The sequence below is a fragment of the Sylvia atricapilla genome, chromosome Z, assembly GCF_009819655.1.
Source record: "Sylvia atricapilla isolate bSylAtr1 chromosome Z, bSylAtr1.pri, whole genome shotgun sequence".
NCBI lineage: Eukaryota > Metazoa > Chordata > Aves > Passeriformes > Sylviidae > Sylvia > Sylvia atricapilla.
In genome coordinates, this window is record NC_089174.1 from 55,068,966 (window position 1) to 55,096,315 (window position 27,350).

At 39.8% G+C, this 27,350-nt stretch overlaps 1 protein-coding gene across 1 annotated transcript in view; it reads right to left on the bottom strand.

Moving 5' to 3' along the window:
- Positions 1-1,161: 1,161 nt before the first annotated feature.
- Positions 1,162-27,350, bottom strand: part of ADAMTSL1 (ADAMTS like 1) — a 193,883-nt gene continuing 167,694 nt past the window's right edge. The window contains exons 25-31 of the mRNA XM_066339569.1: positions 25,993-26,127; positions 12,151-12,351; positions 10,435-10,615; positions 7,182-7,389; positions 4,909-5,018; positions 3,806-4,026; positions 1,162-1,945 (exon numbers count right to left, since the gene is read on the bottom strand). Of these exons, the coding sequence (XP_066195666.1) occupies positions 1,839-1,945; positions 3,806-4,026; positions 4,909-5,018; positions 7,182-7,389; positions 10,435-10,615; positions 12,151-12,351; positions 25,993-26,127 (1,163 nt within the window). The 3' untranslated portion in view covers positions 1,162-1,838. The remainder of the gene's footprint in view (positions 1,946-3,805; positions 4,027-4,908; positions 5,019-7,181; positions 7,390-10,434; positions 10,616-12,150; positions 12,352-25,992; positions 26,128-27,350) is intronic.

Consider the following 27,350-nt stretch of genomic DNA (forward strand, 5'->3'; position numbering starts at 1 on the left):
TGTGGGAGGCAGTTGGAGAGGAGCTAGTTTTTTACAAGTTATTTGCATTAGTCCAGTATGGCTGATGCTAAAGTCATTCTGTTTCAACTGAATAGTAACAACCATGAGAAATCAGAATAAAGCTCTTTTCTACCAGTTATCCAAAAGGCTTGGCAGCCAAAATTCATGTTAACAAAAAAACCAAAAAACCAAAAAACCAAAAAAACAAAAACAAAAACAAAAAACAAAAACAAAAACAACAAAAAAACCCAAAACAAAAACAACCAATTCAAGTTTCTTTTCAAAACCCCAGGTCTGAAGGTACCAGAACTTTGCGAAAGAGTACCTCTTTTTTCTATATAAGTGTTAATAGGATGCAGTATGCTAAGTGTCTCCTGTTTGTCACATACAATTTCTATCTTTCCTGCCTGTGCTCTCTAGGGAACAGTGTTTACAGGTTTGTAGTAAAATATGTCAATCAGATCATGCTTGTTCTCCTGCTGATTAATTATTAACATCACCACAGCACCTCTGTGCTAAGAGCAATCCTTCAACCCCAATCCTCCCTCACAAGCCCAAACTGGAAACATTTTCAGGTGTATTTTAGACCCATTAATGTTACAGAACATTGTTCAACTTCTCCAGACTCCAGATCCTCAAAGATCACAAGGATGTCCCTTGCCTGGTGCAGGAAGGAGAGATGGCTTTAGAAGCTAAAAAGGCTTCCAATCTTGGTGTGTAACAAATAAGTTTACAAAGCAAAATCATGTGCTTGTGTTCTCAAGGTAGTCTAAGGGGGATGAGAGCTGCTCAGCAGAAAGAGACCAGGGGGTGCTGGTCAACACCTGGCTAATTGTGAGCTAGTGTGTGCTCAGGTGCCAGTAATGGCATCCTGGCATGTACCAGCAATAGTGTGGCCAGAAGAACCAGGGCAGGGATTTTCCCCCAGTACTTGGCACAGGTGAGGCTACACCTCATATCCTGTGCTCAGTTTTGGGCCCCTCATTGCAGGAAAGAAATTGAGGTGCTGGAGCGTGTCCAGAGAGGGCTATGAAACTGATGAAAGATCTAGAAGACACATCCTATAAGAAACAACTGGGACAGCTGGGGTTGTTTAGCTGCGAGAAGACTCAAGGGGTGACCACATAGCTCTCTACAACTGCCTGAAAGGAGGTTGTAGTGAGGTGGGGGCAGTCTTTTCTGCCATGTTTCAAACAATAAAATGAGAAGAAGTGGCCTCAAATTGTGCTGGGGAGGCTCAGATTAGATATTTGAAAAAATTATTCTCTGAAAAAGTGGCTAGGCATTGGATTAAGATGCCCAGGGTGGTGGTGGAATCACCATCTCTGGCAGTGCCCAAGAAGAATCTGAATGTGGCAGTCAGGGACAGTTTAGGGGTCAGTATGGTAGTGCTGTTAATTGGTTGGATTAGATAACCCTGAAGATCCCCTTTGACCCTGATGATTCTGTGATTCTGTAATATGATGCTAAGTTTTGATTCTGGTCCTCTTCCTCACCTGTCTCTTGGTGTGTTCCCCCAGGCATGTACACAGATTGAGTGGAAGCCACACTCCTCTCATACCCATTTCTTGGTGTCATGGGTCTCTCTGACTCTTTGTGGTCTACTCTCATGACCATGTTTATCTGCATTCTGTCTCCCAGATTCATAGAAGGGAAAACTTGTCAAGTCCCTTTACAACAATGCTTTGTTAAAGGGCTGTTTTTTTTTTTTTTTTAAGGGAAATAAATAAATAAAATGAAAAAAATCATTCCATCCAGCTCTATTTTCTGCAAAAGCCTTTGCTCAGTGAAGAAAAGGCTGTGATCCCCTTGTTCCTCCATTTTCATTTCATCTGTCTTCAAGATTTTCCACAAGTTCCACAGCAACGTGACTTAAATTGGGTGAGCTGGCAGAGTTTGAGCTGCTTTACTTTCTCACAGTACCTTGTGGTGTCTCTGCACTCCACTGCCAAAAGGAAAAAAGAAGAAGAAATGTGATGAAGTTATGAATAAAGGATTTCTTACCTGAGAATATATATCCTTGGGTGGCCAAGAGAGGAGAACCTTTGTGTTGGGAGGTCTTACTGTGAGCATGAGCTTTGACTTGCTGCAAAGACAAAAAGTGAACTGCAAGTCCACAGGATCAGTGAAGAATTGGTGGGCAATGTTTGCTCTCAGAGCCTGGGGAAAGGGCTTCTGAGGCTGCTCCAACATTGTCAGTTTGTCATCTACCAGCATTTTAGAGAGGCTCTAGGAGCTTCCAACCGTTAAACCAAAGATTAAGAACTAAATGAAACTGGATACTTGTTTTAATGGAGTAACTCAGAGACACTTTGGCCAGCTTTCCATATTTGAAGAGCCAGTAAGGAACAGACCGCCACTCCAGCTAACAACTCATTGGGAGTTGTTTTGTGTTTTTCACAGGTCAGAAACAATTCAGCATGAAGATGTTAAGACACATTTTGAACTCCTCTAGGGCTTAGGTTCTGGCATCACTTGTAAAGTTTTTGAGGCCCACAGCCTCCTCCTTTTTAGTTTGGAAAACTATTCAGTATTACATGTAACAACTGTATAGTTAATATAGAACAAGAACTATTATATAACTGTCCCTGCAAGACCTTGGGATTTGGGACATTTCTGTATAGCAGAAAGAGGCTGGAGTGTCAGCAAAGGTCCTCCTTGATACCTGTAATCTCCCTCACTGTTTCAGCTTCCACTAGGACCCCCCAAACTCATGAGTAGTCCTATGTAGTCCACTTTTTCTCTGCTAAGAGGGAGCATCAGAGCTGTGTGTATACAGGCAATCATATATGGGTCCTGTTACTGCATCTGCAATCACTAAAAAGCAACTGGCTTGTAAGAGAGGATGCGAGCAAAATTTCCTAACAGGCACATTGTCTGTTCTCTTTTGTTAATTCACTTTTTTTTTTTTAAATTAGCAACTTTTCTAGTCCCCTGACAGTCCCAGTTTGTTGCTTATAATCTCAAAGAAAGCAGTCTTGCCCTCAGGATTTCACATTATCCACCTACCCACTGGATTTGGACTACAGCTGTAAGTCTGGTTGTGATTTGTGTTTTTCTTTCTGTCTGTACCATTAACTGAAAGTTTATCATAGAATCATAGAGTGGTTTGTGTTGTAAGGGAACGTTGAAGATCATCTAGTTCCAACCCTCCTGCTGTGGACAGGGATGCCTATCACTGGACCAGGTTGCTCAGAGTCCTATCCAACCTGTTCTTGAAAACCTTCAGATATGGGGTATCCACAGCTTTTCTGGGAAACCTGTGCCACTGTCTTATCAGTCTTCATAGTACAGAATTTCTTCATAATTTCTAATTTAAAACTACCCTGTTTCAATTTGAACCCATTCTCCCTTGTTCTGCCACTACATAGCCTTGTAAATAGTCTTGCTCCACCTTTCTTCTGAGTTCCCTTCAGGTACTGGAAGGCCACAAGTAGGCCACCTAAAAACAGGGCTGGACAATCAATCCCACTCCCCTCAGCCTTTTGTCATACGACAGATGCTTTATCCCTCCAATGAACTTGGTGGCCTACTCTGGGCTTTCTCCAGAATTATATACATGAATACAAGAATTATATCTCATGCTCTTAGAAATGGGACACAATCTCAGCACTGACACCACTGCCAAACGCCTCCACAATGGGCAGCATTCTTCTCTGGGATGCTGATCTTTAGACACTCGATTTTGCACAGGTCTGGGCTGGAGGTTCCCCAGGATGCCCAGCTGCAACGTCCAGTGCTGTGTTTCTGAGAGACGACTCTCCTTTCTTGCCCACCCCTGTGCCTCCCCTCCTCGGCAGAGTACCGTTTTCACAGGGTGTGATGTTGCAGCGTTGCCAGTTTGCTGGTCTTGGCCTCCAGGAGCAGTGGTGTTCCATCACGGGCCTGTTGGTGCGGATGTGCACGCAGTCCACACGCCGTGACTGGAAGCCGTAGTTTCCGCATGTAGCCGTGCAGACAGTCCACAGGCTGACCCTCCAGTGCACACCACAGACATCAGTCCAGCAGTTCTGGGTGCTCAAAGGCCTGTGGGCAGGAGGGAGAGAGGGAGAGAAGGACAGCAAACATTACATATCCCACTCAGAGCACTGTATGGATCAGATCTTCAAAAGCTGCCAGGTGAGGCCAGCAGTTTTGAACGGCTCTCAAGGACCAAACCCTCAGTGGGTGCACACTGGTATACCAACACTAGGCTAAATCACCATTCGAACTGTTTAAGGATTTGGCTGAAATGCCCTCTCCACAGGGAGCCAAACCAGAGATCTGCTGACAGGTGAAATGAGTGGTGACCCATGTGATCCAGCAGGACTTTTTATCTTTTTTATGGCTTTACAGCCAGTGGGAACAGAAACAATTATCTGAAACCCTTCTTTTTCTTTCAAAATAGTCTCACAGAAGACATATAGGCACACTTGGTTCATATCTATTTATTACACAGTTAGTGAAAAGGCATGAGTGGAAGTCAGTAAGCTAGTTACATTAATATTCAGTCATGATCAGTCATGATTTATATACCTGTCTCATGTAAAGTAAATGTTTTTACAGTGTTGACAATGCAGTTTATATGCAGAAAAACAAAAAAAGGATCTGTGGAGACCCTTTTTTAGAGTGTGTGTTTAAATAAATGAGAAGACTGGCACCTTAAGAAGATATAGCACAGCCTTGCAGTCAGGATTTGGCATGTGTAGAAGATTTTCCAGTTTTTGGCCAACTAGTCTGCAGCTCCTAGGAACAAATAGGGAAGTCTGGGCAATAAACCTGTTAAGATTTGTTACATACAGCTGTACAGGTTGCAGCATGACCTCTTTGTTACGTAGGGCAAACCCCTAAACTTTCAGTTCAGTCACTGGTCCACTGAATACCTCTGAAAAGAGTTGTGGGTTCAGATATAAGACATTTCTGTCCTACCTTGGTAAGGAACTGCATTGATCAGATGACACGGAAGTCCCATCTTTGGTCTGGCAAAATATCTGTCGGTGCTGTACAGCCAGTCGTGGTCCAGTGCAAGGCCCATTACACTGTGAACACAGAAGGTTAGCTCAGGGCAGGTAAAAGGGCAAGTTCCATTTTATAAAACTGCTAGTGAAATAAAGTGCATACTGCCGTTCAGAGACTGTTGAGGTTTCAAATGCTTTCTGCAGGCTTTGAAGGCTGACTGTGCAGTCATTTTCTGCTCCATATCTCTTCCAGCAGCATTTAAACTACATTTCTGTATCTGCTCTGTAGATTCATTACCTCTTCTCTTAAATGATTTAATATTAAATAAATCTGTTAGGGGAAATGAAATACTCTCATGCCATTAGCCAAGAGCCTGTGATCCATACAGGAAACCTCAATACATTACTTTTACTGTGCATTTTGCAGCACATGAACTGGTCAAATAACTAAGAACGCATTGAATCAAGGACATATTGCACTCCATTTAATAATTTAAAAGCATTGAAGGACAATAGGAAGCAGGAAACATGAGAAGCATAAAAGATATACAAGCTTGCTCCAAGATTGAGGTTAACATATTCAAGCTTAACAATTACATTTCAGTTTAACTCTCCTAAACATCTCCTTTGGTTAAAAGATAACTTTGTATAACTATGAAGCATGTATTTGTGCTATTTTAAAATCAAATCAACTATTGTGAAACTATTTTTCTAAGTGCCTGTAAATTATATCCAAGAAGAAACTGAGGGTTGAGTAGGGGGTCATTAGTTTGAAGCAGGAATTTTTGCCAGGGGATGGCTGCTGACTAATCCCTCTGCTATGTCCTCTCCCTCTTCCAGTAAGAGCACTGTTCCATGCTACGTCAAATAATACACCCTCCTCCTGCTATTTCTTCCCCCTCTGACAACTGGGAGAGAGAAGCAGTGACTGCTAGGCTGACAGCTGTTTCCAGTCAACGGTCTTGCTGGAAATGTCATTCCCTGGAATATGTGGAGCATTTCTGTGATCTGCAGGGGCCAGCAAGCCTGAGTCATCAGCTTAGAAGCACCATGGGATTTCACAGTGGAGAACAAAATGCCAAGAACATTAATGAAGGAAAGAAGCTAATTCTAGAGAAAGGGGTAGAGCAGGTAGGCTGTTTATTTTCTTTGTGAACTGGGAAAGCTGATTGCTACACCAGTGCAATGGGTGACCTGATACCCCATAATACTACCAAGCAGGTAATTGATCCCCTGAGCCAGTGGTACATTTCTAAATATGTGTAACAGTCTTCTGGCTTGGAGACTGAGCAGCATGCAACCATGTGGAACTTGCCTTTTTTTTCACAAGACAGGTAGAAGAAATATTATAGGATAGTGCCCAGAGATTAGGTCTAAAATTCAGAAATTAATTCTGAACTATCTGATTGTCTCAGCTGAGTATAATGTCATGGGGACCAATATAGCCCATAACTGTTTTTGCAAAGATGATTCAGTCCTTTCTGGAAATTCCATAGGGAGTGAAAATTTTCTTCTTTGTTATAAAGTGATAATTCCAAGCTTAACTTGTAATACAATAACTCAGTCACCTGTCAAGGCTTAAACAAAGATGTTTTCAAGTAGTGAGCAGTAACACATTCTGGTAGCTGAAGGCACTTTTTACTACTGACATTGTAAAAACACTTGATGCAATGCAATCTAAGAGAGAGTCTGAAGATCTGCAAAGCAGCAAGAAGTAGTTTGAAAATGCTTGTAGCCCTTCATTCTGCCTTTCATCATAAAGCAAGTCAAGAAAGCTCACACTTTTTGGTATTGCCAGGCAACATCAGCAACTTTGTAAAACTGAATTATTGTACAGTTCTCCTGCCTTGAACCTTATCATAATCACCAGTCCTGACTCCAGCCAGGCAAGACAGAAGCACCCTCACTGGCTGGTAAGGGGAATTAGGACCTGAAGAAAACTATATCCCAGATGTGTCACTAATCACTCTAACAAGAAACTGCAGACCTTTCTGCTGGAGGACAAAGGGTCTGCAGTAAAAGCCCTGTTCATGAGCAGTGTGTCTAGTGATTGTGAGAAGCTACAGAAATCCAAGCAGACAGTGCATCATATTCAGAAAGAAAGAGCTGAACAAATTAGCATCTACCTCAAAAGCCTGCAAACTATAACCTCAAGATACTAGGTTGAAAAATTACTACGCTCATTTTCTCTTTTTTCTAGCCCACGCGATGGGTCTGTCCTTGGAATGCTACTTTGTTCTTTACCTGGCCCCAGGAGGAGGCTGCCCACTCGACACAGGGCTGCCTGTTACAGTTCTGTGTGTCCACAGGGTGCTTGGACACCTGGGCACAAGCCTCGTTTGGCATTGGGACAGAGATGCCTTTTGCTGTCAGGCGCTGGCATGTCACTCGCCGTGTCTGTACGCCTCCACCACAGCTCCGTGTGCAGGGAGACCAGGATGTTACCATCCACCTGTGAGAGAAAGGAGAAGAGGTCAGGGAGCAGGCATGTGCCACTGCAGGATCCTTGGTATCAACTGGTCTTTATCAATTGGACCAAAGACTGGCAACAGTGGGCTGGCTCATTTAGGGTGTGGTCCTGGAACATCTGAGTGTCTCAGCCTCCCATAGTCTTCACTGAAAATTGTTTAGAGGATGAAAGCTAAAAAAACTGAAAATTTTTCATTAATTTATCTTTCTCAAGGCTATTTGTCCCCAGAACTGATTTTCTAGCCCTTGAAACTGTTTTTAGAGGTTTAGTAAATGTAGCCCTGGCACAGGGGTTGGGCAAGTCTGCTCCTACACCACAGTGCCACGAAGATCTTGCTCACAAGCTACAGTCACTACAGTCACTGGCTAGTGCTAGACTAGCCCAGTGGCACTGCTTAGTATGGAAAACCATCTCTGTGCAACTGTTGGGGTAGCTTACAGGCTACTTCAAACTTGTGAGGGAATAGCCAAAAGCCTGCTGAGTCCTGCTGGTGCTTGCCTCCTCTGTTGTACCCCTGACAGCTGACATAATCCAGAAAAGCCTGAATTATGCTCAGGAACAGTTAGCCCAGAGAAGAAAGGACACTATTCTTCTTTCCTCTTGAGCTTAGACCATGCATTCACTAGCTGAGGCTGAGGCTCTGAACCCCTGTGTACTGGCATTTAAAAAATCCAGTCCAACTAGCTAAAAGGCTGTAAATAACAGAAAATAATAGTCAAATACATTTTGTCATTGTAAGGATCATTAGGTGAAACACTCATGAAATTGTCAAGTTTGGGAAAGTGTTAGGTGGGAATAGGGAGAATGCAACTGCTTGCCAGTTTTCTGAATGATTTTATGGTCAAGACAGCAGTTTGCTTCATTAAATTTCTTGGCAGGATTTGTGTGGTTTTGGGAATAAAATACTGCCTATCATGTCCCTCACCAGCAGTGTTTATGATTACTTTAAAGAATAGGCAACAGGCATTCTCCAGTCCCATGGAGAAACACCCGTTTCTATTTCTCTGTCTTCTGCAGGTGATTAACTCCAGTGGTCACAGAAACAAGTATAAACAAACATACTCTCAACCTGTAAAACAAGAACACTGGTACTTTTTCATTCAGTTTGGTGTGGTTGAACCTGCAATTTCCACACTGCTTATAAAGTTCTGGTCTGCATGTCAATCAACTTTTATTTCCAAGCTTACATCTCAGCAGTTTCTCAGGAGCTGAGGGAGGATTTAGGGTTGTGTTACAATTCAGGAAAAGTATAGAAAGACATAAACCATTCCCATGGAATTTATTGTCAACAGCAAGGAAAACTGCTGCTAATGAGTGTGTTTCATATTTCATCAATTCTCTTTTGGTTTCTTTCTTATGACTCAGCTGGCAACTCAGAAAACATTTGCCTCCAAAGAAGAGTAGGAATATATTTTAAAAGGTAATTAAACAGAAACTTGCGATATGCCCAAGAGTGTTGAATCTGGCCACTTCTCATCAGGTTGCTTGGGACCTCTCCTTGCCTCAGCTTAGACCATCTTTTTTTAATACAAGTCCTAAATCACTGCTGAATGAGGGAAATTGTACTTAATGTCTCTTGAGCTGCTCACCACTTTCAAGTGCTTGTATACCGAAACATAACATATCCACATTGGAAATAAGGGAGAGAAGGGAGTAACACCATGAAAAATATGGAAAAACTTGTTTATACATCTCAGCCAAGGAGATACTGAATTGCAGAAGCAGGACATTTCTAGTATGGAGGGAGCGTAATATTACACTGACTCTCTGGGTAAGCTCAGGACATACACTCCTTTGCACCAAAAGGTGTAAAAGAAAACCCCAATAACTTTGTGTGGGGTGAAGTCAGAGGATCATTTATGTTGGAAATGACCTTTAATGTAATCAAGTCCAATCATTAACCCAGCAATGCCAAGTCCACCATTAAACCATTCCCCTAAGCACTACATCTACACAATTTTAAAACACGTCCAAGGATGATGACTAAATCACTTTCCTGGGCTGACTGTTCCAATGCTTGGCAACCCTCTCCATGATGAATTTTTCCCTAACAGCCAATCTAAACCTCTCCTGGTGGAGCTTGAGGCTGATGCCTTTTGTCTTGTCACTTGTCACTTGGAAGAGGAGGCTGACCCCCACCTTACTACAACCTCCTTTCAGGCAATTGTAGAGAATAATAATGTCTCCTGGGCCGCATTTTCTCCAAGGTAAACAACCCCAGCTCCCTCAGGCACTTCTCATGGGACTTGTCCACCAGACCCTTCACCAGCTTCTCATCCTTCTTCTTCCATGTAGTGAGGGGTCAAAAATTGAACACAGTACTTGAGATGTATCAGAGGAAGACCTAGGTGTAGCCAGAAGTTTTTCAGGCTGCCCTGGCTCATTTGTGTTTAGCAGCAAGCGAAAACCAGGGGAACTACAAGGGCAGAGAGTTGCAATTTCAAGGCAACCACAAACTAGCGAACTCAAAAAGAGGCAGAACTCAGCCCCCTTCATGACCACTAGATCTGATGAGATGTGCCCATTTTACAAAAGATATTCCCATCCTGCTAACAGATTTCTTTGCAGCTGCACCTACAGTCCTGCCCATATTGATGTTCAGGCAAAAGAACTCAGAATAAAGCCACAAAACAGCTACTAAACTTAGCTTCTTGTCTGTTTTATTGTTGGGGCAAACTGCTATGAAGCCTTTCTTGTGTAACACAGAAAAGAAATGATCCTAAAGTTGATGGGTGACAAAATTTCCACACACTCAGTGCTCAGAATAGGCATGATATTTATAACCAACATAGGGTGTGACTGGAATCACCCAAGATATTGCAAGCTGCGAATTCTCTTTCTACCTTGTACAGTCAAGGCTTTCCACAAATACTGCTACAAAATCCCAACTGTCTGGATTAAGCATTCAAAAACTCCCTTTTAGCCATGCCTTTTCCAAACAGGCACCAGAGAAGCTGCAGTGGTGTGATGAACTGTTCCAGCACATCTTTAAAGCATGTAAGGTATTTTTACTTGAGACAGACAAACCGTGAAGGGCAGTCTCTTCTGTTGCATGCAGTGGGCTGCAGAGATGGCTTGGGTGTCTCTCCACAGTGGGATGCATTGACTTCGGCCCCATCCAGCAAACACCTCAGCTGGGGTAGCTGCAGCCCTCTGTGGCCGCAGGAAGCTGAACAAGCTGTCAGTTTGTCCACCGACCACTGGTACTCTGCCAGGAAGTGTGGGAGAGGCATGTTAACACTGAAAAACTGCCATCAGGAGCTTAGTTATAAAGGAGAGAGTTGAAGATGCTCTCCGGGATGAACTACAGGGATTCATTGAATAGGAGCTACCGGCTCCTGCAAGGCACCTGATTCAACCCTCTGACTGCCTTTGATGGAACAAACCCAGTTTTTGGTGCTTAGAAGCATCAGGCATGGAAAGTTAATAACATGGTATGGCAGTTAAGTGAAGCCAGTTGCCAGTCAGCATCTATATTTCTAAAGATGTGGTATTTAATGAAAATATCGTTAGCTAGAGTCCCCAGCAGTATCTGTGACTCTATGATCTTGAAACACTGTGTCTTTTACCAGATAGTTCACAGAGATCATCTGTCCTGAAGACAAATGTGGGAGTTGCAACACACTCAAAATTTTACAGCGAAATTGAAGGAAAAGTTAAATTCTTCACCTCTCTATCACTGACAATTGGAGCAATGAAAGCTGCATAGTCTGTTCCAACCCAGCTGCACCACAGTGTTCTGTGGCTTTACCACCTTTGTCTTACTCCTAGGGAATCTCTAACAATAACAGTTCTAGAACTTTTAGGAGTGAAGTGTTTTCAAACAAGAAGAGACTGTGAGACACTGACCTTCATGTATTAATAGAGGGTTTAAGGGGTTTAAATCCTGCCACCTCTGTCTTGAATTTCTGGACAAGGCTTAACATAAGTATAGCTTGAATCAGTGAGGTGTGTTTTATGCTCAGCAGGGTAGAAATATCTGGTGCCACTTTGGTAAAATAAAACTTAAGATGCTGTAAAGTACCCAGTAGTCCTGCAAATCTATATCCATGTGTCCTGGTTTGGAATAAATTAGGGGAGAACCTCTAAAAGGAGTTCCCTACAAACAGACCTCCACCACCCCGCCCCCCTCCTCCCCCCGCCCAGCCCTGGGTTCAGGAAGGAAAATGCCTTGGAGGAAAAGTGGGAAAAACCGGTTTATTGACAAATGAAAAAAACCACTCCCCAACACCAAGGAAAAGGTGAAAAAGCGATGCTCAAGTTACTGTGGGGGAGGGCGCAGAGCTTCTTCTGCGGGCCCCGGAAATTCTCCGACTTCTCAGGACAGGTCAGGTCCGGAGCCGGTCCAAAATCTTCAGGGGTGGGGGGAAGGGAAAAGAAAAGGAAGGAAAGAAAAAAACAAACAGAAGCGGTGAAAGCCAGCGGCAGGAGCGGCAGCAGGCAGGCAGAGAGAGAGAAGCAGTGGCCAAGCAGCAGCAGCAGCCAGCAGCCAGCGAAAGCAGCTGAGCCCGAGAGCGAGCAGCAAAAGTGGCAGGCCCCCACCCAAAGGGGGGCAGCTGTTAGACATAACAATGTAGTCCAAGATATGGGATAGAGACAGCGTCAACCCAGAACACCATGGCAATAAATCCTGATATGCATGGTGATGGTTTCAGAGAGAAGAAATTCAGGATGAGAAAGGCAGTACAGAGAAGTCCATGGCAAGAACTTTCCAGGGTGAAATGCATGAAACTGAAGAGTTACCTTGTATAGCCAGGGACATTACTTGTGTGAGTGAGCCAGCCTCATTCTGAGCAAGGCAGCTGAATTCACCATCAGTGAAATCACTGACATTGAGGATCTGAAGAATCCGTCCTGCTGCCAAGAGCTGATGTTGCAGACTGAGAGGCTCACCAGAGTAAAGCCAGGTGATATTTGGGGTTGGATGCCCATCAACAGCACAACCTAAAAAACAGGTACATGAGAAAAACCTGCTGAAAACTAAACCTGGTACAAGCTTTGAAGTGGTCAAAATTAGGGGAAAGAGTCGATTCCCTCCCATTTTCTCCTCATTTTCTCATAATGTTAAAAAGTAATTCTGTAATAAGGAATACCTTCTCATCATCCAGAATAAAACCCAAAAGCTGGATAATCTGCAATATGGAAAATCTCTGATCAGTTTGGAATTATTTATATCAGACCTTCTGAGGTTCCCACTATTTTGATTATCCTTATTTTGGTATTGAAGAAAGTGGGATAGGGAGGCTATAAACCTGGAATAAAGTCTTTCTTTATTGCAAGAATTTCATGCTTGAACATCCAATACAAACACAACTTTCTCTAAATTTCCTACGTAAGCTGCAGGACCACCTTCCTCTGTCTCATTCTTTTTAAAAACATTTAATGTTATTTGTTGTTTGTGTTATATTAAAAGTCAGAAATTTTTGTTACACACACAAAAAATCTGTTTAAAACTGTAGTTCACCAATTAGTAGTGTAGTTTGGTTCACCAATTAGATATTTTCCCAGCCAATGTGCCAATTTATATAGTGGATTTAGTGCTGACCAATGCACTAGAATTCTTTACTTATTTTCTGCTGTGAGATAGGATTAGGCTAAGCAAAGCAGGCTTAAAATTTTAAAGGGTGTAAAGAAAACTTTATTAACAAAACTACAAGAAAGAAATAAGATTCAGAATATATCTTTAAAACACTTTTCCTCCCCACCAGCTCATCTTTCCTTTCCCACTGGCAACATAAAGGGACAAAACCTGGGACTTTCAGTCAGTTTACCACCTCTAGAACAGTCTTTCATCAGTTCACTTAGAGAAAGAAGTCTCTCTTGCTGTGCTATGGAGACTTCTCCACAAGAAACAGTTCTCTTGTGGTTTTAATGTCACAACATATCAGCCACCCAGGAAAATGGAAATCTGGTCACTGTATGAAAGTCTCTCCCCTTGACTTACAGCTTTACCCACAACTCTTTTCAAGGGCTCGATCTTTAGCTAATGGGGTGTACTTTTAAGGATGAGCTATTCAAAAGCAAAGGTCCTCTTCACCTATCTGAGTTCATCTTTGTCTCTGGGAACAGAGGTCTTCTTTTCCTTTCCCTGGGGGCAAAGGGTCTTCCTCACTTTCATCTCTCTCTCTGTTCAAGCTTTTCATTTGGATCACAGCTACTCCAACATCTGCTTTGCTTCATCATAGATGCCCTTACTCATGTCTACAGTTTGAACATTCCAACCCTTCCATGCTTTTTCATGAATCACAGGGATATTCTAGTGTATCATAGTCCACTACCATGGCCTCACAAAAGAATTCCAGCCCAAGATTAAGGCATCTTCTCATTCCCCTCCCATCTGAGATGCTTTTTACTATGGTTCTCATATCAGCTGAACACTGCCGGTTTCATGATGAATTGCAGGAAATTTGTTAGACTGGTGTAACTTGGAAAAGACAGCTAAGTTGTCTTGCCTATTTGCCGGAGAACAAAAAATTAGGAACTAGGTGATTTCCATAGTGTAACTCATCCCCAAAATTGAAGGGGTGGAGAGGCAGAGAGGCTGTATGTGAGGGATGGCATATATCGCTAGGACTCCCTGTGGTTTAGGCTTGTCCTGCATTGCTATGCATGTTACTGAAACATGAACAGTCTCTAAGTTTCCACAAATGCAATCTATTTTGATGGTTAGTTGGTTATACTGAAGCTTTATATTGCTTTGTTCATATTAATATGTATGTGCATGAATGACTATATTGTATAGAAAATCCCTTCTGGAACAGTTGTCCTGTATAAACATAACATATATACAGCAACTTTCACATGAGCACTGTTCAAAAGGAATGGGATAAAAAAAGGAAGAGTATGAATTTAAAATGCTAAAAAGAGAAGACTCTTCAAAGATGAAGGAATAATCCATTAGCTGAGCTTTCTTCACTGCCATCTCCATGTAATTTGATTAATTTTTATTATTTACTGAGACAAATGAAGATGTGAATAATAATTCTCTGTAGCTCACTACACAATTAACAGATGCTGCAACATGACATTTTTGTTACCGCTGTTCCTTCCATTCTTGTTTGTCCACCTGAGGAGAACCTTAACTAACATATACTGGGCAAGTACAGTTCCTACAACAAAATACCATTGTCTTTAATCTGCTCAGGAAGGTTGAAGAGTTTGATTTTAAAACATCATTAAGATCAAATCCTTGAGAATTAAGGAACTTGTTACTTCATTTAGGAGTCCTTGTGATCCTTTTGTTTATACCTGTAAATTGACACTAGGGAACGATGCTCCTGTAGTCTTTACTTCTGTGCCTTTTGCCACTAATCACACCTCCAACTACATTATTCCTATGACAGAAGATACTCTCTTGTCCAGCTAAACTGAAGTTCTCTTGCTTATAAAGCAGAAGGTGTCATGCAAGACGGAAAATGCCACTCTGTGGTATGTCCCAGGCACTTTCATGTTCAGGGGCAGATCCAGGCACTGGAGAGAAACTATCTGCCACTCAGGAGGATAAATACTGGGGTTCTCACTGATGCAGTGGCTACATGAGTCTTTGCTAGTCAAAGCCTGCCCGTATCCACAATGGGGAAGGGTGTAGGATGGATACAGCTGCCCTTTGGGACTCATTCACTCTGTGAAACTGGTATTTCAGAGAGCGAGGGCTTCCTGGGAAAAGTTTGACACACAGAGTAGACTCTGCAGTCACAATGATAAAATTGCACTGGAAATGAAATAGTAAATGCAGATAAATGTTTAAAAATAAGGGAAAAGGAAAAAAAAAGCAGAATGACAGAGTGCAAACTGCCCCCAGTGGTTTCCCTCTTCCCTTTTTTAACTTTTATTTACAAGAGTGAAGAGTCAGCTATTTGTTTTATTTTCTTTGGCAAGATCTAATGCAGTTTTATCCTTGACAGTTATCTCTGCCCAGTAATCCCCTCCTGACAAAAAAGACACAGCATTCTCTGCTGCTCAGTTATTTTCCCTAATTTTGTCATTTCTCTATTTATTCCTGCTGTTTCATTTTTTCCACTCTTGTGCTGAAAAATAACTCATGGATTTTCCAAGATACTCATTCTCAAGTAAATGAGTGACATGAAAGGTTTCAGCCTTATATTTTAAAGGCTACCTAAGTTAAAAACAATGGAAGACAAAGGAATATGGAGGAAATGGACAAACTTAAAAAGTGGCTCTATAGATTTTGCCCAGATTATTCCAATTTTTTTTGTAGTTTATTTATCTTTCAAGGTAAGTGTAGTGATTTCCACAGGTCAGCCTATAGCCACAACAACTAAAAAAGGCATGCTGTGAGCCCAGTTTTATTGTTTGCAAGCAGCCTGCAGAGTGTAAATCCAGAAAGCAGAAAGGTCAGTTTGATGCTACACACAGAGGAACTGAACTTGAATTCAGCATGCAGATGGTTCTAGTTCATGCCTTTTTTTTTTTTTTTTTTCTTTAAATATTGTCAGGAAAAACAATATTGTCTTCTTAGTACTGACTATTTTGCAAGTCTTACGTAATATTTCTTCAAAAATGTATATATAAAATATTAGTTAAGGAACAACCACTAATCAATAATATGGGGAAAAACTCCCCTAAACTACTGTCTAGATATGCACCACCAGTGAGTAATTATTACTTAAGAGTAAAACTTTACTAATACCTAGCAATCCCATTTTACAAGTGACATATCCTATACATTTCCCACATATATGGATATATGGATATATGGGCTGAGGGATATATTTCATGCATAATAACAGAGAACTAGAGCACAAGAAAATCACATGTTCCATTAATATCTCCTTCTCATTTTCCAGAAATAAGTTTAATGCCATTTAATGAAGATTACTAACACTTACGCTCTATTTCACCAACCCCTGTGGACATTGACAATTTTATCTTTTCGAAGTTCAAAACCCATCCCTGTAATGACTAAGAAGGAAAAACTGGCTTTGTTTCCAGACAGCACAGCTACTGCAGAACTTTTGGGTATTGGAACCCTTGAGAAGATCATCAGGGAACATATTTTGGGACTGTTTTCAGTAGAAGTTCTAGCATTTGAGGGCCTTTCTCCTTCAGTCCTTCTTAAGTAGAGAAAGAAAATATCACCTTCATCCTCCCTTCCAAAGATTACTGGGACTCTGAATTCATTCAAAGTCAGGATGAGCCACCCATATACAAAAGCTTGAGATAGAAACAAAAAACCTAATAAAAATGGTATCTTCTAGTAGGGAAAGTGTTAATGTTTCAAGGATAACAAGGGGGTATTTGGAAAAGAAAGACTGATGTTCCACAACAACTCTAATGGTTTCTCGAGAGGAAAATGCATATTATAATAAATGCATATTCCAGGCCAAATTCAGCTCCCCATTACACTTTTGTAACAGTTTCTGAATGACTGTAGCTGCAGAAAGGCTCTGGGCTAACACGCTAATACTAGAAGAAAATACAAAGCATGCATCACTTTTGCACTTTCAGACCTGATAAAAACAGCAAAGGCTGTTGATTTTAGGATTTCTTTTCTTTTTGGCAGCCTGATGCTGTGGAAAACAGTGGTAAAAATATCAAGTGAATTTTGCAAGTACTAAGTACATTTGAAAATGTAAATAAAAAAAAATACAGCACTGCCTTTAAAATAAATGTCTATTCTTAAAATATAGGTTATTTTCGTGTCTTCATGTTTGTTTAACAAATACATCTTTAATTCACTGTTGACATGATGATTAGCCCCATGATGTTTCTAATATTTATCTAAAGATGGAACGTGAATGGAGACTTCAGGTCAAGATCAGGTAGTTTCTTTGATTTTGTATTTCTGTTTTATTTTACTGAACTCGTAACAGAAAAGAGTTGTGGACCACAATACTTGGTGTTAAAGCAATAAATGTAATGCTCCTACAGGACTTGAAACACAGGAGTATTTCCACTCTAACTCCACACTCAAGGATGTAAAGTCGGCTTTCAAAATAGATGCCAGATTAAGGATGAAGTGAGGAACAAAATGCTTGGAACAAACTGTGGAGAAGCCACAGATCAATCTGAATAGATGCAAGTTTGGTGCTGAACTACTGTGTTATGGCTGACACTGTGCTACTGTATTCACACTATGTAGGTGAGAAACTGTACTGGTGGTGAGAAACATTCCCCCAGTTTCCTGTCATAGCTTATTTTCTCCTTAGCTGACTGAAATGAGAAATGCATGTTAAATGGAATGGAGTTAAATTTCAATTCCATCCTTTATCTAACATAAGGATGAAAAATTGACAGGATATATTCAGATTTTAAAATGAAATCAAACCCAATGAAGGTAGGTAAGATCCCGCCTGAAAGTCACATGTACGTAACACCTGTTTTGCAGAAGAGGCAAAACTGAGAGACAAGTCTTTGTAGTTTCTCTTGTGGGGAAAGACCTTTCAATACACTAAAAAGTGTCAGACATTTAACTGTTTGCTATTATACAAATTATTTCTCATTGCTTTCACGCACTTAATGAAATAACATTTTTAAAAATCAATGGAATCTGAAAAAAAAACACCAAAAGAAAGAAATAATGTTTGTATAAATACAACTTCTACTTGTAATTTTTTAAGGCAGTGCAGATAACATAAATTTATGCTAGACAAGGAAAACCATATATTTATGAAATTTTGAAATAGGCCAATTCAGTTGATAACAGTATCACTTAGAAAAAAAAGAAGGCATTTAAAATAACGTTTTATGGCTGCAAAGGTGCAGTTGAAACATACTATACTAAACATATGACATGGTTTTTAACAGTTCTCAAAACGTCTAAATTGGTTACCCAATGCCACACATTTTGGTATTAGATATCACTTACACAGCATTGCAAATATACAAGGTATTCAACAAACATTGAGTCAGGCTCATTCTCAGCCCCACTGTGGTTGTAAAAAATGTTCCCAAATACACAGACACATGGTGAGCCCATTAAAAAGCAAGGGAATTTTCAAGCTCTGGTAGTTAATGCTATTTCCTAAAACTTAGTCTGACGACAGAATTTCTATACACCAAGAATCATGTATTAATAAGGACTCTTCTGAATACAATCAGTAACAGCAAATCAAAAATCAAAGCCTACAGCAAACTCAAATAACCACCTAAGCAAACACTGATAGGTTTATTAAGTTCATGACAGAAATGGGAAAGGAGTTAAACCGCAAACTTCAACCTCACCATTGCCAGTGTTCCAGGTTAACTATCCATTTATTGGAGAATAATGGCAGTCAGATCAGACTTGTGGAACAAGTGCTGAACAAGAGCACAGCACAAGGAGTTCAACCGAAGACAGAGCAAGAGCTGGCACATAATGCAATTACCAAGTTGCAAATATCAGTGCTGCTGTAGAAGTTTTTCTATATTTCATAACCCAATATAAACTTGCTACATTTTGAAATAGGATCTCAGGTAATTTCCTGGGGCACTTGGAAAATAAAAATGAAGGGCAGAGGAGGTAGAGAGATAGACAGGTTTGGAAAAGGCAGTGATGCTTGCTCCAGAGAAGCTGTAACTTCTGTCTTTCTGAAGACTTGAGGACTATCATAGAGGGAGAGGATGTTTCAAAACTTGTAATTGAGAAGTTCTTTAGTCAACATGTCAGAAATTCCATAGTGCTTCAAACTCCCTGACTCTAGAATAAATCTCAAGTTTTGCAAGAGTATAAAAGATCTTTTATGTGAAGGAAGCTGGCAGAATGAGCAGTCTCCGTATCAGGAGACCTGCAGCAAGTCTGATATTCGCATTTGCCCACCAAGATTTGTCTCAGTGGAGCTCTGCATTACTTTCATTAGAAAAAAATCTAGGTCAGTGATTCACGTAAATTTTAGAAACAAAAGTTCAGGGCTGTGACTCTTACAACAAACTCAAAATTCCGCAGATGTTGCCCCAGAGGCCACTTATATTGGTTTATATGGAAACATTTTCAACCACTACTGTAGATGAGCGGTTTTCAGATTAGATCATTCATGACATAAAACAGCAGGCAGGAAAAAAGCTCAAAGCAGCAGATTGCCTAGAGGACATCACTCTTTTGAATCTGTGTTCAGAGCTTGGCAGTGTCTGGACTAGTGTCTGATCAACTGAAAACCAAACACTGTTTTAGTGTAGTCAAAATGTTCAACCTTTCAGAGGTATCACCATGTAATTTTTCACCCAAAACGTACACAGTGTCTACATGCAAAAGAAAAGCCACGTATTTCAATGCAACACTACAGTGTAGTCCGACATACTCTACTGCACTCTGATGTAGAAGGAAGATGCTGAAACACTCTATTAACTTCATATAATATTTAGGATGTAATCAATGTAATAGTGTCTGATGAGGGAATTAAATGCAAAGATAATGACATAACCTCGATATTAATTTTAATTCTAGTCTTTGCAGAAAGGTTATGTACCTACTTGGGAATTTTCACAAATATTGTGACAAGGCAGACTTTTTATTGAGACAAAAATTGAAAGGAATAGATAACACAATTGAAAGGACAGAGTATCCCATGAATGTACCTGGTATTTTGTTCTTATTGCACTAGACATAATGTTAATATAAAATAAAGTTGTGTAAAATATTCTTTAGCATTAGAACTTATTTTCAAACATGATGGCCAGTTTGTTACAGAGAATGAGAGGAAAAAAATAACATCCTGCAAAATGACTTCTCAGATAGTTATGATTTTTTCTGAATCCTACTGCAGAGATTCTGCAGCTGTCTTTTTCCTTAAGGGGAGCACAGATGCCACTTTAGCTGTAATTAGTGATGATTTTTTTTTCTGGCTTTGTGCAGATTGCAAATTATTTTGCACTTCTGCTTCAAATTTTAATACAGCAATAATCCCCAAATATAGGAAAAATTCCAACAGGCTCACGGTAGAGAAAGGAACGAAGGAGAATTGCAAGAAAACACACTTTCAAGAGGATATACTCTTGCTCTTGAGTATATCACCAAGCATTGAAAGAAATTAGTAGTGATGAGATCAGTTGTGTTCATTGAGATAATGTATTACTTTTTACACAGATTTTGAACAAGTGTTCTATGAGAGCCAGACACTGTGGCACAGTACTTAGCAAGCAATTGCAGCATCTGCTTCTCTGGCTGTGCTTGTAAAGTTTGATCTTGACATTAGTCTGTCTATCTGATCTAGTTCTTCTCCTAAAGTAGTCAGCTATACAATTGGCTCACTATAATGCAAGCAAGAACATGCTAAGACCTCTAGGTTAATTTTTCTGTCTGCTGTCACGTCTAGATAACCTTTAAACCTACTGGCAAGTACTAATCACAGGCTTGAAGAGATCCCCTCTGAAATAATTAAAAAACCTGACCCCACCCTGGACTTTGGCTCCAAGGCAGTTGGGTCTTTTACGTGAGTAATTATTCATACTCAAAATGCTGGCCATTTCCAGCAAAGTGACTCTTTTGTGATTCTGCTTTCTGGCTTATCTTCTGGGAACCTAAGCAATTCTACTAGAAAATGAGTGGGATATGCTACTGCCAGTAAAAGAAAAATGAGAGTGATATACAGTAAATTTGGTACAGAAAAATGCTTTGTATCTCTGAACTGAAAAGCTTTTGTTATGACTTTGTCTTAAAAACAGCTGCATTTTGAATATTGATATTTGCAGAACAAGCTGGTCATTTTCTGAAGCAGTAGTGAAATTGGCATCAAAGCTGCTTTAATTCTGTGGTCATTTGTGATAATGTATTAAACCAAAAAGATACTTGCTTTTTAGGACTATGTTTATAGTGCTGACAGTAAAATCATGTTCTGATTTGTGAAATGAGTAAATACGGAAGAAATATGGTGCACCAGTAATTTTTATTTTTATTTTTTTTTTTTATTTTATTTTTTTTTTTACAATTGACTGTACTTTCCTGCTCATAGAAAAACACTTTGTGATCTACCTTCACAGTAATTTTCAATATCCCTTACAAGTAAGGAGGGATGGGAACCAGACTTCACATAATTGTCTAGGTTTTTCCCCATTTATTCATATTATCAGATTCCCTAAAATAACATTTTCCTTCTGTCCACTTCAGTCTGAAATTTTTACAGGAAGTACTACATGTCTGTATTCCTAGAAGCATTAATTTCTGAAACTTCTTCCAATGTTCCTGCAAAAATTCTCACTTAACTATAACTAATGTATAGATGTCAAAGTCATTAAAGCTTCATCTTTCACAGTACAACGCAATTGTAACATGTTCAGTATTCTTCAGTGTTGAAACAAGGACATATTTTTAAATAATATTTTATGACTTTTGTAAAGACTGCTGATTATTGGTCTCCAATAACAGTACAGTATATATGAGAAGTTGTAGTGAATTTCCATGAGGATTTGTAAGATCTTACTGAATTATATTCAAATACAGGAAATAACAAGTTTGAACCCAAACAAAATCAAATATTCTTAATAGGCCCAAAGCCTTTTATGCAGGAGTGTTAGAAGTCAGGAACACTGGACCCTACAACATTGGTTTCTGCCAATATTAACTTTTACAAAGCTGAAGACTCATGGAAATGTGTTTAAGAACTTGTGTAAAAAATTCATTGATACTTGTAGCATAGATAAACTACTGAAAATAGTAGTTTAGAATGAGCTTAGAATGTTCCTTTAACTCCAAAAGATAACACCATGAAGTAATTGACAGAAGTCAAATGGTCATGAATATTTTTAAACCCCCAAATTCTTATCAAGTGACAAAAAAAAGATGTTTCCTGTAGTGAAAAGAGTGGTGTTCCTTATAATATTTTCATCACCAATGTTCAGGAAAACTGTAATCAAAATTTAAGAAAATCCCAAATCTTATAAATCCCAAATCTTATTGAGAAACCTCAATAAGATTAAGATCTAATGTGAACACTTTCCAGAGAAGGGTAAATTTGTGTCACTTCAGAAATAACTGTGTTTTATCTTATGTGTAATGTAAAGTCATTCTGTGTGTCTGCCATGAACCAAGAATATCAGAATGTGCGGGACAGTCTGTGGCTCATCACTGATTGTCAGTTTGTGCTACCATAAAACGCAGAAGTATTTCCAAGCCCATTCATGTTCTAGCTCTGTTTGGGGATAGTCTTGCCCTTCAGGTGTGTGATCTGCAGATAACACACAAGTGACTACTACACAACCTGACAACGAATATGAGGACTGGAGAGGACTGCAGTACTCTGCATGTATTTTCAACATTTGTGAAGGTGCAGGGTAAGCATAAATCTGTGTAAGCCATCATCTACATCATGCTCTTCCACTGTATGATGAGTTGGGCCTAGAAAGCTGGCTGGAATCTCAAAACTTCAGAAACAAAAGATGTATGTAAGATGAAAATGTTGCTGACTATTTTGGGCAAGGCATGGCTCTTCTAACACATAGTTTCCTATATTTTTATTGTGAAGGCACATAAATGACTGCTCAATGACCCTTGCAATGAGAAGGAAAACCTCCAAACCAGATATCTATGTTATGACACTGATCTTTATCTCCTGCAACACTCCCTGAAATTTAAGCAGAAGAAACCCACAGCAGATGATTCCAGACAGCAAATTAATAATTTCACATGGTTGAAATGATGTTGGATGTATTGCACAAATCCACTTTGTAAAATGTTGTAGTTTAAGTTCCATTATTAATGGACTGTTCTGTTTGCCCCTGTTTCCCTGAATTAATGGTTTTGTCCCAGAAGTTGTTTCCACCCCCTGAGCTGTCAGTAGCACTTAACCCAACCCCATTTTCCTGAATGTTCTAAGTCAATTCTCCCCTTGGGCCAACCCAAGGGGAGAATTGACTCAGAATGTCTAAATCCATCCCGCGGATTCCCCTAATACTTGACACGCGCCCCCCATTGGCCCAAGTGACCTGTTCTCCTCCCACTGTTTTCCCATTGGTTCCTGAAGTACAAAACTCTTCCTTGTTCTCCTCCCACATCCCCTTCCTATTGGCTAGAATTTGATACCTACCCCTGGGACCTCCCCCATTTATAAGCTGCTGCAGACTGTATTCTGAATCTTTTCTGACACTGCCTATTCAGGAGAATGAGCCCCTCTGGATCACAGAGGACCTCCCTCTCATTCCTTCTCCCCAGCCTGTGCTGATCTAAAGACCTCTGCGCCGTGGAGCGGAGCGCTCCAAGCCACGTCTCCCATCACCCGCTCGGGAGACACGTCCCACTCTTGGTGCTGTGCCACGGCGGCTGGGCTGGATAAAGGATTCCACAAAGTATACAGCATGTGTGAAAATATGGAAGTTCTGTTTTTCTACAGTTCATCAATTTGTTTATATTTGATACAGCTGTTGATTTCCAAACAAGTTCCTGTCTGCAGCTTTAGACTTCCATGGCTGTGTTAATATTTTCTGTTTGTATTTTTTAACCCCCCAAGGCATGAAACCAGTGAAACCAGTGTTTATGAAGTATTGACTCCCAGTTTTCTTAAACTTGGGCAAGACTTTATCTAGGTTTATGCATGCATTCATTATGCATGACTTTATCTAGGTTTCTAACATAATTTGTCACCTTTGTTATCTTTAACTCCTGTAAAATAAGCTGATTACCCAGAGTTTACTTACGACTTGTTTTCTTCACATTTCTCTCTGTTCCTTTGCACATACCCTGTTTTTCTTTGCTACTCAACAAATTCTCATATGCCTACATTTCCAAATACATGTCTAATTCAATGCCTTTTGAGTCCCAAGAGATACCAGTACCTAACAGTAGCACAGGCAAGGGGTCTTATACATAGCAATTTATATACCCGAAGTTCTTAACACAATACATCCAGGGAATATAGAGCCAACACCTCAACATAATAAATTATGAAAGACTTAGCAGGATTAAAATTGATTGAGTGGGTAGCAGAATGGAAAGAATCAATGGGCAACTTTCTAATTGACTAGATAGACAATTCCATGATGATTTTTTGTTTTAAAAAAAAATCTGAGAAGATTTTCCTAGGTTTGCATAATAAGGCTCAAATTCAAACTAGTAAAACTCCAGTGAAGTTGAGGGAACTGCCTCAAGAATGAAACTGGTTTGCTCTTTTGCAATTACAATCCCGTGGAATTTCCTTGCCCATGAAGTGAAGCAGCAGGGTACAGGGAGGCATGGTCAAGTAAAATTGATTGTGGTTGTATACAGGCATGGCAGAACACCCTTTGTCATTCAATTACTGTTTTTAAACAATAAAAACTGCCTGAAACTTCCAAAAATCACTTTTTGGAAATCTGAGAGGAAATAGATGAAACAGGATTATGACCTAGTCTTAAATCAATGAGAACAACCAAACCATAGTCAGAATAATTTATTTAATGTTAATAAATACCTATGATATTTTCCCATGTGAGGACTATTTCAGTGAAGTTTTTGTGCAAGCAGAAATATAATCCAGGGCTGCAGGCTAAATGCCATTGCAAATGTATGGAGATGTATGCAGATACTTGGAAAAGTAAACCACAGAAAACTAAAAACCTAAATAGAATGTATCCATTGTAAAAATAAAATTAGAAATTGCTATTTAATGTGAGGAAAGAATGCTTTGGAAGGTGCAGAGTATTAACACTCAGAACATCACATCTGCAGAACCCTTGCTTTAAGTTTCCGATCCCTATCCCTAAAAGAAAAAAAGATAGTTCTGAAATTGTAGGGCTTGTCAAGTTTTCATGATAGGCAATAATGTATTCATTAGAGAAACTTTTTGCTATCTGAGCCTGACAACTAATAGAGTTTCAAAGCATCCTGTGAAATGAAACAGTAAAATAAATATACCCTGAAATTTAGAAGAGAATGAGAATCTCTTTGAAAACAAATCACACCCACAGATCTGAAAGGAGTTTACAGGATATAAAAGAACTTGCTGTGTAAAGAGGGTAAAGATATATGGAAGGCAGAAAAGGATGAAAAGAAGAAAAGCAATCATTGGGGATGTTTTCCTTATATGGCTTCATGCAAACACTGGTTGTGTGAAGTAAAAAAAAGGAATAAAATGAACATATTAAAACAGAGAGCTTGCAAGATCAAAACATGTAGAGAGGGATAGGCAAAACTCTGGAAAAGGCTGTGAAGAAGGATATACAAAATGAGTAGCAGGTGTATGGCAAGGTCACTACCCAAATGTTGAAGAAAAATTGAAACAGAACCACCAACATTTCTTCTTTTAGATCAAGTAGCACACTGATCTTCCATGTCTCTGTGTTGAATAAGATTCCCAATATGCCAGGGCAGGGACAGCTTCTTATGGGGTGCTGTAGATATATCTATCTATCTATCTATCTATCTATCTATCTATCTATCTATCTATCTATCTATCTATCTAGATATATATATAGATATAAAGGGTGGCACCATGGCGCCCTTGTTCTGCATTCAGCTTTAGACTAATTTGGAACTTTTTTTAAAAAAAAATAAAAAATTCTGAGGTCTAAAAAGTATTTGGCAATGATTATGACTCACAATAAACTATTGTTTTGATATCTTTTGTCTCAGTGCCCATGGTGGGATAATCAAATCCTTAATGTAATGGTTAACCAGATGCATAACTGTAATATAAACTCAAAAGACTTTGCAATCTAAAAATCCTCAAGCACTTGACTTACCTATGAGAGCTGAGCTCCCTGGACTGACAGTCAGTTTTGTTCCTGAAGGAGAAGTCAGAACTGAATGGGTACTGGGCCCAGCATTGCTAAGCACTTCTGTCAAGTCTTCTAGGTAAGGAACAGGTCGTGGAGGCTCTGGTAACAGATTGTGAGGATGAAGTGATGAGTAACACTAGCAGAAGACATCTTGGGATATAGACCCCTCCCCTCCTATCCCCCTCCCCATCCCCCCAATATATTGCTGCAATTTTTACTGTGCTGAAACATTGCCATTTCAGAGGGGCAGATTAAGCAACGTTGGATAACATGAAACTTTGCCTCATGTAAGGTAAGGTGCCGGAGAAATTATTAAAATAACATGTGGATCAATGACCACCAACTAAAAGAAATTATCTTTGAGGGCTACTGCAGCATTCTAGTTGATCCTATTCATATGTGACAGAGTTATATGGTATCAAGAGATACAGCATCTTGGAAGAAAAAAGCAAATGAACACAGCCTAGAAGCCAAATCAAATGTTCATGAGAATTAGTGAAAAACTTGTAGTGTCTGCTACAACCTGGATCAAGCCCTAATTAAATATGGTTATAATGCTGCCAGATCTTTGGTATACTTACGCAGAACTCCAAAGGACTAAGAGTTCAGAGCTGAAGAGGATCAGTCTATGCTGAAAACTGCAGGATTTAGTTTACTAATTACAATGCTATTTTAAAAATTGAGGTTATGCCTAGCATTCCCAATTCTGTTTGTCATGAAAATGATGTGATATTTGATTGAAATGAATAGTGGTTTCGTCCTCTTTCAGTTAGATCATAGAACACATTATGCAAGTTTTCTACTACTTATAGCATTCAGCACCAGGAGTACAGGTCAAGGATGCCTGAACTGTTCTGTTCTATCAAGGAGCTAAAATTGTAATTCGCTTACTAACATAAGCAGCTTGCATAACTCATAGTAACTTACCATCTTTAAAATCTAAGCCATTTATAATGATCAGAAAGGTATTTAGAGATCGTCTGGGACTCCATATTTACAGGCTGAAACTCAGCTGATTTTTTTCCAGATTATTTTTTATACTGAGATCCTAGAATCAGTCTGGATTAGTAGGAGAAAAGTGTGAACCTTCATTTTTGTATTGTCTGTGAAACTGAGAAATCTTACTGTTGCCTATTCTCTGGAAACTCACTGGTTACAAAAAATGAGAGGTGTAGTGGATGCCCTAATAGTGTTGTCCCAGTTGTGGGGAATAGGTTTCAAAATTTGAGACTTCACCACCAAATGCACTACTGAAGTACTTAGAAAGTCTGGCTGGATCTTTCCAGGCAAGCAGAAATGATAAAAGATGAGTTACTAGGAAA